This window comes from Acinonyx jubatus, chromosome B3, assembly GCF_027475565.1.
Source record: "Acinonyx jubatus isolate Ajub_Pintada_27869175 chromosome B3, VMU_Ajub_asm_v1.0, whole genome shotgun sequence".
Lineage (NCBI taxonomy): Eukaryota > Metazoa > Chordata > Mammalia > Carnivora > Felidae > Acinonyx > Acinonyx jubatus.
Window position 1 is genome coordinate 27214839 of NC_069386.1, and position 12522 is coordinate 27227360.

Below are 12522 nucleotides of genomic sequence, written 5' to 3' on the forward strand. Positions count from 1 at the left end.
TCAGAATGGTTTTGTACAGTTTATAAGATTTAGAATGAAGGTGACACATGGATATATGGACAATGTTGGTTAATGTGAATATTAACCTGAATTATTTTCAGTGGAACACCTGTGTAAATATACAATGGAAAATGAAATGTGAGTGTGGCTTACTTACATGCATAATTCAATATACAGATAGTAACTCTGTCACTACTTGTACACCTCCTAGCCCACCCAGCCCAACCAGTACGAACCTGGGCAGGCAGCTTCCCAGCACTGGCAGGCTTGCTGGTTGACCAGGCAAGGGTGTGTGCTGAGCCGCAGGCCACCCGGTTGACCTTCTTACCCTGAAGGGCAGCTACCAACCGAGGCCTCTGGATAGCATTTGTGGTTCCATCTCCCAGTTGTCCCTCATCATTGTCGCCCCACGTATAAACTTCACCTAAATGAAGTGGATTTAGAACAAGAACTTGTATACTAGGACCAGTGAATGCACAACCTCTACCATCTTCCCATCACAATCATCTCTCCCTTCAAATGGTGCTGGTGGTCAACTGTCTGAATGTCAACTTCATGTGTGACCTAGATGTCTCTAATTGCAACATCCAAAGAGGGAGCACGCTTCTCAGAACTCTTGAGAGCCCCTGCTGGCCAACATGCCTTTTCTAGTAAGAGGCACAAGACTCTGGTCTTAAAAATACAATAGCATTTGTTCACAGGAGTAAGCACATAACTGTAACAGTTCTTTATCAGAACAAGTAATAGTAAAACAGATGGTAATATCCTTAACTGCCCAAATTAATTTTTTATGTTAAATGGAGAGAAAAAAATCAGTTTTTTTTTAAAAAACACAACCTGTTTTTAAAGGAACACATAGTTCTTCCTATAGTTATTCATATCCCAAACATGAGATTCATCATAATGAGAATCATATTTTTCAGTGTACCATACTAGATCCCAACCATGAAACACCACCAGAAAACTATTCTAGGGTAAGGTCACTTGGTGACTAAAATAGAAATGAGGTTAGTTTTCTAGAGATTAGCCTTGCCATATTCCACAAAGACTCCTAAGAGAGCCATGCAGCCATAAGCAGCACTCTGTAAAGTGCAGTGCCTACATGATCAACGGCAGTGTGCTTGCTGGCCCATTCCCACCCTAGACAATTCAGTCCTAAAGCCACTGGGTCAGTGTTACAGCACAAGTAAGGAGAGGAGGACTTCTTTGCAGAGGTACAACTGGATGCAGAGAATCAGAATCCATACATGACAAAAACTTCCATACAGGGGGTCGCTCAGTGTGGGGAGTTGGCCCAAGCAGAGTGGCCCATGTGTGGGGGTGGCCCAGAATGGGCAGTCACAGCCTGAGTCAGGTAAGGATCCATGAAGGGGAGAGAGCAAAGGTAATGATGGGGCACTGGTCACATTCAGGCAGAGTGAGTGGATCCCTATATTAGAGATAATGAAATCCAGACTTCTCACCAAAAGAGAAAGGAGTTGTAAGTGTGGAAAGAAAACTAGAATGAATCACCCTGTGGTATAGAACTAGAATCTGGGCTCCTGGTGTGAATGTGTAGAATTTGTATATATATATACAAAAATAAACATAGATGCAAATTTGTATATTATTTACATATATATATATAATGAGCACATCACATCCTTGGCCATTGTTCTCCTTTTAGTTACCATATTAACCTCTCTAGTGTGTTGTAGACTATCAAGGATTTTAATCTTTTTTTTAATGTTTATTTATTTTTGAGCCAGAGAGAGCAATGAGCAATGAGCACATCTATCGACCTGATCTTGTCTTCTAAACACCATTGTCCTCTAAAGACACCAAGACTCCTTGTGGAAATGGTCAATGCTAGGCTTGGGCCTTGGAGGGTCAAGAAGATAGGGTGTCTTATTGTGCCAGAAAGCAAGGAAGTACCCAGTGAATGATGGGCACACATCAGGAAATAAAGGGGCGCCTGGGTGGCTCAGTCGGTTAAGCGTCTGACTTCGGCTCAGGTCATGATCTCACGGTCTGCGAGTTCAAGCCCCGCTTCAGGCTCTGTGCTGACACCTCAGAGCCTGGAGCCTGTTTCAGATTCTGTGTCTCCCTCTCCCTCTCCCTCTGCCCCTCCCCTGTTCATGCTCTGTCTCTCTCTGTCTCAAAAATAAATAAACGTTAAAAAAAAATTAAAAAAAAAAAAGGAAACAAAGCTAGCCTAACAGGGCCAATTTCAGCATCAAAATTATTAACAGTAACAGATTATGTACAATCCAATGAATAAATTAGGAAACCATGAGTCCCACATAGATATAAATTAAAAACAAATATCAAATATTTGATGAGAATAAAATATACAATGAGAAAAGGGATATTTAAAAAGCTTCAAATACCCTCCCAAATACTTACTAGTTACAAAAGATATTCAGAATGGAAAATCCTAGCAGCCACCACCTTAATCAAGTTAACACCACTGGGACAAAGAGAAACTATATGACACCTGATGAATTTAGAATGAATTAAGAACACAGACTGAATTAAGATCACAGATGTGCAACCTGAATCTACTGAGGAGATATCTGACAAACTCAAATTGAGGGATGTTCTACAAAATAAACAGCCTGTAATCTTTAAATGTGTCACAGTCCAAAAAGCTCAGGAAGACTGAAGAAGTGTCAAAGAATCACACTCAGGGACAACTGAGGATTGTCTCAGAGAAGATGAGACATTAAAATGACAGCTAAGTATAACCTATGCTATAACATGAATGGGAGTGAAGATTAGGTGGAGTAATAACCAGTGTGAATTTCCCAAATGAACAGCCATGTTGGGATTGTTTAGTAGTGTTCCTATTTGTAAAATATACACTCAAATGTTCAGGGTGATGGAGCATCAGGGCAGCACCTCTCAAACGGATCAAAAAAAAAAAAAAAGTTCTTTGTACTGCGCTTCCAACTATTCTCTAAGTGTGTGATTTGCTTCAAAAATTTAAAGAATTAAAGCAAATAAAAAATGTATTGTAAGTTCTTGGTTAAGAACTATAATGCCAGTCCCATGATAAGCCATAACAATTGCTTATTCATATAGGAAACTTTTCCATCAATGAAACAATTAAAGGGCACATGTTCATATAATTTATCAAAGGCTTTAAAAGGAGACAAAACTGGGGGGAAATGGCTCTTTTAATGAAAGATGATACACTAGTTTTCTATTACTGCCATAACAAATTACCACAACTTACTGGCTTAAACAGTTCTTTCAGTTCTGTAGGTCAGAAGACCAACAGGAGTCTGACCAGGCTAAAGTCTAGATATCAGCAGGCTCATCCTTTCCGGATGCTCTAGGGGAGAGCTCATTTCCTTGTTTATGCAGACTGTTGGAAGAATTCAGTTCTTGGGAAGACCAAGGTCTTGTTTCCTTGTGGGCTATCAGCTGATGGCTGATCCCAGCTTCCCAAGGCCACCAATATTCCCTGGTCCCTTTCCTCCATCTTCAAAGCCAACAATGGTGGATCAAGATTCTCTCACACTTTGAAAACTCTCTCCTGCCTCTTCTCTGTCACATCTGACTGACTCTTTGGCCTCCTTTTCTGTTGTGAAGGGTCTATGTAATTACACTAGCCCATCAAATAATCTAGAATAACTTCAATATTGTAAAGTCAGCTAATGATCAACCTTAATTCTATCTATAAAGTCCCTCTTGCCATTGTACTGGGGTCCCCAAGACCACCTTCAGGTTTGCTGATTCATTGGGTGAACGCCCAGGCCTCAGCATATAGTCATACTCAGCTATGATTACAGTGAAAGAACATGAAATAAAATCAGCAAAGGGAAAAGGCACATGGGTGAAGTCCAGAGAAAACCAGATGCAAGCTTCCAAGGACCCTATGCCAGTGGAGTTACACAGCACAAGTTTAATTCCTCTAGCAAAGAGTTGTGACAACACATGCAAAGGTGCCTTCTACCAGGGAAGCTCATTAGAGCCCCTAGTTTTCACTAGGGCTGTCACATGGGCACCTCCACCTGGCACATACCCATGTTCCAGGAAACAGGTTTCAGCAGAGACCACATTGTGCAGTTTTAGGCAAAGCAAGGCCTCTTATCAATTAGGGAAGGGAGAGAGCCCTCCCCAAATTCGTTTCCCAGCGGCCAGCTGAGGCTCACCTTGCAAGCAGCCCTTCCTAAGGACAACAGTATCAGGTATGCTCTGGTTGCTCTTTTCTGCACAGCCATGAAATTTAACATATTCAGAAGTGTTAACACCAGGCCCTGCTCACCACAGAAATTCTCAGATAATATATATGCATATATTATCCTTGACCAGACTTCTTAGATTTAAAGGCCTCTGTGCTGCAACACCGGGCCTCCCCACTTACCGTCCTCAGTGCAGCACACACAATGCAGGGAGCCAGTGGCAATGGCAATGACTTTCTTCCCCTGCAACCCCTGAACCTGCCGAGGTCTTCTAACATGGTCATCAGATCCATGGCCCAGCCTGTGATAATCGCCTTTGCCCCTGCACAAAATGAAACATCGAATTATGAGTGCAAGGCCCTGTCGTTTACCACCCCGTCCCACCCTCCTGGCATAAGCACCACACTTCAGGACACAAATCACAGCCTGCTATAGAAGTTACATCTCAGTCTATGAGATGTCAGTTAATATAACTTCAAATTAACAAACTGGTTTTGTGAGATTAAACAAACAGAATCTTGCATACCATGTATAAACAGCGCCAGATTTGGTAAGGGCAACAGAAAACTGGGATCCACATTCTACTTTAACCACTCCAAGGCCTGTAAGAGAATCAATCTGGAAGGGAAAAAGGTTCAATCAGACTGAATCAAGGTTTTTTCTGACTGCTGCAACCACACAGAGACTGAACTAAATCTAATAAAGAACTCTGAAAATCCTTACTCAGGTCAAATATTTCACACAACTTAAAGTCCTACTCCACTTAACCAAGTAAGTATTCTCAGGAGGATGCCTGACTCTAAAGGCACACCTGCTGACACTAGACCACGAGCCCATGCTACTGCACAATGACACTCAGCATGTGTCACTAAAAATGAACATGTCACAGTTGAAGTTCTATGATCATTTTCCCCCAGAATCTATTCTCCCAACTCTATTTCTCTTTCTGGTGTGGCAGCCCCATTCTCCAGTAAGCCCTGCAATGCTCCTCTGCCCTCCAACCCTCTCAGACCCCACAGGCCCCCAAGAGAGGATCAGCAAAAAGGGGGAGGAGGACTGGCCAAGAGGACCAGGTTGTGGCCTTTAGAACTTATCCATCTATCCAGGTTAATCAAATCAAACATGACCTTGGTCAAGCTAGTATGAGAAGTCATTTCCACCCGTGTACATCGGGGGTCCAGGCCCTTCACAACCAACACCCAGAAGTTTCACTGGGGCTCACTAACCTAGTCATCACTTTTTCTCACTCAGCAAGCTATGCTCCTTGTTACCTGTGACTGTTCTCAGACTTAAGTTCTCATATCTAATTTTTAAAAAAAAAAATTTTTAATGTTTATTTTTGAGAGACAGAGAGAGATCAAATGTGAGCAGGGGAGGGAAAGAAAGAGGGAGGGAGGCACAGAATCCCAAGCAGGCTCCAGGCTCTGAGCTGTCAGCACAGAGCCCGAAGTGGGGCTTGGACCCACAAACCGCGAGATCATGACCTGGGCTGAGTCAGATGTTCGTTCAACTGAGCCACCCAGGCGCCCCTGATTTTTTTAACGTTTATTCATTTTTCAGAGACAGAGAGAGACAGAGTGTGAGCAGGGGAGGGGCAGAAAGAGATAGGGAGACACAGAATCCAAAGCAGGCTCTAGGCTCTGAGCTGTCAGCACAGAGCCTGACATGGGGCTTGAACTCAAGAACTGCGAGATCATGTCCTGAACTGAAACCAGATGCTCAATCAACCAAGCCACTCAGGCGCCCCTCATATTTGATTTTAAATTTAAATTAATTAAAAACAATTCTCTCCGTTCTCTCCTCACCCTCACCTCTGTCACAATCATATCAAGTAATAACTTCCATTCCCCCAATGCTCAACATCCTAATCCCTGAAGGTGCAAAGCCTGTGTCTAAAGCTTTCCTAAGCATAAGAAACTCTACAACACACAATTTTTTCATAAATTTGGAAACCTTAAGTAACTTGTAATGTGGTTAAAATACTGTATACCTGCAAGAGAAAAGGAATAAGAAATGATAAGAATGAAGAGGAAGCACTGAGCTTCTGGTTCTCCAGCAATGCTCACCAGCATGCAGGGATGTCTCCAGGCACATCTCCACCAGGCTTTAGCTCTAAGCACTGCCTGCCAAAACCACTCTCTGCAGTAATGGAAATGTTCTGTGTACACATTGCCCAATATAGAAGTCACCAGACACATGCTCACACTGAGCACATGAAATGCGGCCAGTATGAGCAAGGAAGTGAATTTTAATTGAGTTACATTTAAACTTAAATAGCCATGTGTGGCCAACAGCTCCTATACTGGGCTGCACAGCTCTGGGAAGAAAAGCTATGCAGTTTTGGCCAGGCTCTTGTCCCATCTGAGGGGGCCCTAGTAGAATGCTGCCCCCCTCCCCCACAGAGCTGCCTGTGCACTGTGAGGGTCTCTACTCCTCACAGGCAGTCCCAGATCCCCAACAAGACCAAACACCAAGCAGAGAACAATTTCTAGTTTTCTTTCACAGCACACACATTCCCAAATCCACAGCAAAGCACCTCAGCTAAATGGCTCCATCATGTTCATGCACTGTAGGCAGCACAGCAGTCAGCACATGATCTAAACACATCAATGAACTTAATCTCTGCCAACTACCCATTCACAAGGGCAAGAGAGTCTCACAAAGTTAAGAAATTGCTCAGAGTCATGCAGATCACATGGAGAAAAGCAATCTGACCCCCAACCCAGGCCTACAGTCTCTTCTCTTAGTGTGTCACAGGATGTCTATTTAACACAGCTTGTGGCTAAGCCAGCTGCAACCCTTTCAGCAAGCACTATTACAATCATAGCTACAGAACTCTGTGAATTGAAAAGACCATGAACAATTTGTTATCCCTTTCTTCAAACAGGTCTATATACTACATAAAACCACAGGTTGTGCTAACTTACATAAATTTCCCAAGACAGCACAAATAGCACTTAATATATCTTAATACCTTTGGGCCTTTCACTTTTTACTCAACTACCCATTATATTTTCTGCAAAGAAGGTAAAGATGAGGTTAAAAGACTCCTAAGAAGCATGCAGAGGGGGATGGGGTGGTAAGCCTAGGAGGGCCTGGGGTGGGGAGGGGCGGGCTCTAAGAGCTCCACAAAGACGTGGAACCCTCAAGTCCCAGATCATTGGGAAAGGTGCCTTTCTCCCACTGTGCAGACACAAATACCTTCATGGGTACTTTACAGCCATCACTGCCTCCTCTGCCAAGCTTGCCGTAGTCCCCATCCCCCCAGGACCAGACAGTGTCATCATCAGTGAGACAGAGGGTCTGGGCATCTCCACTACCACAGGCAACATCAACCACGTGGTGGCCCTGCAGTGCTTCCACCTTCAAAAAAAAGAAATCAAGGTTATGCAATCACAGCAGAAAGAAGGTTTACCTAAGGAAAGGCTTTAAAGTACTGTGATGCTCTTGGGTTGGGAGAGTGGGGGCGGTACTGTTTTAAGCCTTTACAAAGAATGTGTAATTTTAATAATCATGTAAGATAAGACCAAAAACACCTTCATCAGTTTGAACCAAATCAATCTAAATGACAGGAGGCAGGTTATCAGTGTCTCTAGTGAGCCAGTCCTACCACACCAGGAAGTCTTATTCACTGCCTCACCCAAAATACAGTGGGCCTTCTAGAAGCCAAAGCATTTAGCTAGATGCCAGGTAATATTTATTTATATATATTTATATGTGTAAAATATAAATAAAATAAAAGGAGATTTCAAATACTATTCTGTTTAAATGACACATGGAATATAAACCTCCTTGTAAATAATGAGGCTAAGACCATCAACTCTAAAACTAAAAAGAAACCATAACAGGAAATACTTTTGACTTTTAAAAATCAAAATGGCATAATGACAATGAGAAGCTGCCTCCCCACCACCTTCAAAAGTGAGGGTGTGAGGAGACACCCCAGGCCTCTGAGCACCTTCTCAAGGCGCCTTCTCACCAGCTTTGGCTTTAACTGGTCCTCACTGTCGCTGTGCCCCAGGCGGCCATACCGGCCTTTGCCCCATGTGTAGAGGTCCCCTGCTGCGGTGACACAGGCACTGTGGGCTCCACCGGCAGCAACATCAACCACTTCAATTCCTCTCAGAGACTCAATGACGCGAGGGCGGTCACATGGACTGCAAAAAAGGCCACCAAATATAACTGAAATAGTTTTATTCTTAAATATTTTAAAAGTATTAAATACTAGGCTTTTGGTTTGTTATATACTCAATGTATATATTCAATGTACACTTCTCAAATGAATTGTTTTTTATGTTTATTTTTTATTTTTAAATTTACATCCAACTTAGTTAGCATATAGTGCAATGATTTCAGGAATAGATTTCAGTGACTCATCCCCTATGTGTAACACCCAGTGTTCATCCCAACAAGTGTCTTCCTTAAGGCCCCTTACCCATTTAGCCCATCTTCCCACCCACAACCCCTCCAGCAACCCTCAGTTTGCTCTCTATATTTAAGAGTCGCTTATGTTTTGTCCCCCTCCCTGTATTTATATTATTTTTGTTTCCCTTCCCTCATGTTCATCTGTTTTGTATCTTAAATTCCACATGAGTGAAGTCATATGATATGTCTTCCTCTAATTTCACTTACCATAATAGACTCTAGTCCCACTTATGCTGTTGCAAATGGCAAGATTTCATTCTTTTTGATTGTCAAGTAATACTCCATTATATATATATATATATCTATCTTATGTATATATATATATATCTATCTTATGTATATATATATACCTTATCATATATGTGTATCATACATACATATGTATATATATCTTATATTATATCTTATCATTACTATATATATATATATATATATATATATATATATAATGGAGTATGTGTATGTATGTGTGTGTGTGTATACACACATACATATCTCACATCTTCTTTATCCATTTGGGACATTTGGGCTCTTTCTACACTTTGGTTATTGTCATAAAATCAATTGTTAATTAAGAAGAATCATTCAGACCTGAACTCAAAATTTTATAATTTCCTAAATGTTTTCCTTTATACCAGTTGCCCTAATGCCACTGAGCAGGAGACTTGCTAAATCAGAGGCCAGGAGACTAGTGCCCAAATGTGGGCCAAGTCTGGCCCATGGCCTGTTTTTGAAAAGCCAATGAGCCTAGAATGAATTTTACATTTTTAAAGGTTGTTAAAAAAAAAAAAAAAAAGGAAAGAAGCATATATTACAAAGACTAAAATATGTAGGCTACCTGGCTCTTTACCAAAACAATTCATCCACCCTTGCTATAAATCAACATTTCATTTATAGAGTTTTATCATATGAATGTCAACTAGCCTACAATGTGCCAAGCACTGACAATAAGTTTGTTTTCTTCTTACTGAGTTTTGAAAGCTCTTAATAATAATTTTGAAAGTAAGACCTAAGCCAGATGTATGATTGCAAATAATGCTTTCACAGTCTGTAGCATGTCTTTTCAAACACCTGGAGTTCACATTTTTATGAAGTCCAATTTATCCTATTTTTATTTACTGGATCATGCTTTTGGAGTTCTTTCTAAAACTCCTTGTCTGACCTAAAGTCACAAAGGTTTTCTATCATGTTTTCTTCTGTAAGCTTTTGGACTTAGGTTTCACATTTATGACTATGATTCATTTTGAGTTAATTTTGGATACAGTGCAAGTCAAAAAGTTCACTGCCTGCTATATGGTTATCCAATTGTTCAAGACCATTTGTTGAAAAAGCTCTGTTCTCCAATAAACTGCACTTTTGTAAATTGTGCATTGGAAGTTATAAGGCAGAAATCAAACTTCATTTTTCCACACTCATTACTCAGTATTTGTGGTACATTTTGAGACTCCATTCTGTTCCACTAATACATTTCTCTCTCTTTACAACAGTACTACACTGTTTTGATTACTGTAGCTTTAAAATCAGGCTTGAAATAAGGTAGCGTCTTCCAACTTTGCTCCTGATTTTCAAAGTTGCTTTGATTATTCTAGGTGCTCTGTATTTCTCTATGAATTTTACAATCAGCTTGTCAATTTCTACAGAAATTTTGTTTGAGAAGGGGTTGAATCTATAGGTTAATTTGAGGAAAACTAATAAATCAACAATATTGAGTCTTTTAATCCATGAACACAGTATACTCATTCATTGATTTTTAAGTCTTCTAAAATCTTCCCTAGCAATATTTTATAGTTTTCTCTAAGTCATCCATGGTTTTTTTTTTGGTCAAATTTATCCCTTACTATTTCAATTTGGGGGGGGGGGGGGCGGTAATATAAATGGTATTTTTAAATTTCAATTTCTGATTACATTTGCATAGTATAAAGACAAACAATTGCTTTTTATTTATTGATCTATCCTGCAACCCTGCTAACCTCACTTATTGATTCTAGTAGCTTTTTTGTAGGTACCATAGATTTTCTATATAAGCAATTATACTACGTGTAAAGAAGCAGCTTTAATTCTCTTTCCCTTTTGAATGCCTTTTATATCTTTATACTGCTGAACTTCACTTGACAATCTTGAAGTACAATGCTGAATCTTGATAGCAGATGTCCTTGGTCTTGGTTCCTATAGTTAGGGGAAGTTCAGTATGTCATATTAAGTCACTATTAGCTCTATATTTAACAGAGATGCCCTTTATCAAGTTACAGAAGTTCTCTTTTATTCCTAGATCTAATTTGGACATTTTTCAGCCATCATTTCTCAAAATCCCCTATCCTCCTCTCCTTTGGTGACTTTACTTATATAATAGGCCACTTGAGGCTGTTGTCCACAATTCACTGATGTGATATTCATTTTATATGTTTGTGTGTTTCATTTGTTTCAGTTTCTATTGTTACGTCATCAAGCTCACTGATCTTTTCCTCTACTATGTTTAATCTATATTAAACACATGCACTGTATTCTTCATCCCAGACTTTGATTAGGGCATTTAAAATACCTTTCAATCTCTAACATGCTTAAGTTTTCCCTCAAGTTTCTTAAAGATATAGGCATGTGGTTAAAATACTGTTTTAATATTTTTATCTAGTAATTCTACTACTTATGTCATTTCTGGGTCAGTTTTAATTGAATGATTTTTCTCTTTATATGGGCTATATTTTCCTACTCTTTTGCATGCCTGATAAATTTTTTACAGCTTTGAGATATAAGTGACATATAACATTGTATAAATTTAAGGTGTACAATATGATGAGTTGATACATATATACTGCAAAATGATTACCACAATAAGGTTAACACAGCCATCATCTCACATAATAATTTTTGTGTGGTGTGAACACTAAAGATCTACTCCCTCTGAGCAACTTTCAAGGATACAATAAAGTATTGTTAACTACAGTCACCATGCTGTACATTATGTCCCCAGAATTTATTCATCTTATAACTGGAAGTTAGTACCCTTTGTCGACATCTCCCAACTCCCCAATCCCCAGCCCCTGGAAACGACCAGTCTACTCTAATTCTAGGAGTTCAGTTTTTTTAGATTCCAAATATAAGTGAAATCATAGTGTTTTGTCTTTCTCTGACTGATTTCACTTAGCATAATGTCCTCTAGGTTAATGCAAATTGTCACAAATGCCAAGATTTCTTTTTCTATGGCTGAATAATATTCTAACACACACACCACCACCACCACACCCCACCCCACATCTTCTTCACCCATTCACCTGTGGATGAACATTTAGGTTGTTTCCATGTCTTGGCTATTGTGAACAATGCCACACTGAACATGGGAGTACAGATCCTTTCAAGAAAATTATTTCATTTTCATCAGATATACACCCAGAAGAGGGACTGCTGGATCACATGGTAGTTCTATTTTTTACTTTTTTCTATGTTTTCCTATAGTGGCTGCATAATTTATATGCAGTATATAAAGTTTCCCTTTTCTCCACAACCTCAGCAGCACTTATATCTTGTCTTTTTAATAAAAGCCATTCTAACAGGTGTAAGGTAATATCTCACGGCTTCGATTTGCATTTCCCTGAAAATCAGTAATGCTAAGCAACTTTTCATGTACCTGTGGGTCATCTGTATGTCTTCTCTGGAAAAAATGTCTATTCAGGTTCTTTGCCCATTCGTTAATTGGGTTTTTTTTTTTTTTATTATTTGCTACTGAGTTATACAAGTTCCTTACACATTTTCGACATTAATCCCTTACCAGTTATATGGTTTGCAAATATTTTCTGTTATTCTATAGGCTGCCTTTTATTTTGTTGATTGTTTCACTTGCTGTACAGAAGCTTTTTAGTTTAATGTAGTCCCACTTTATTTTTGCTTCTGGTGCTGGTGCTTTTAGTGTCATATCCAAAATAACATTGCAAAG

General features: G+C 39.8%; 1 protein-coding gene across 8 annotated transcripts in view; it reads right to left on the reverse strand.

Moving 5' to 3' along the window:
- HERC2 (HECT and RLD domain containing E3 ubiquitin protein ligase 2) overlaps positions 1–12522 on the reverse strand; it is a 264682-nt gene that overhangs the window by 13102 nt on the left and 239058 nt on the right. For 7 of the 8 annotated variants that reach the window (XM_053223673.1, XM_053223676.1, XM_053223675.1 and 4 more), the window contains 5 exons: positions 8149–8326; positions 7371–7532; positions 4696–4787; positions 4352–4491; positions 237–424 (listed from right to left, as the gene is read on the reverse strand). In XM_053223673.1, the coding sequence (XP_053079648.1) occupies positions 237–424; positions 4352–4491; positions 4696–4787; positions 7371–7532; positions 8149–8326 (760 nt within the window). The remainder of the gene's footprint in view (positions 1–236; positions 425–4351; positions 4492–4695; positions 4788–7370; positions 7533–8148; positions 8327–12522) is intronic. The other variant, XR_008299026.1, reaches the window with a different exon arrangement.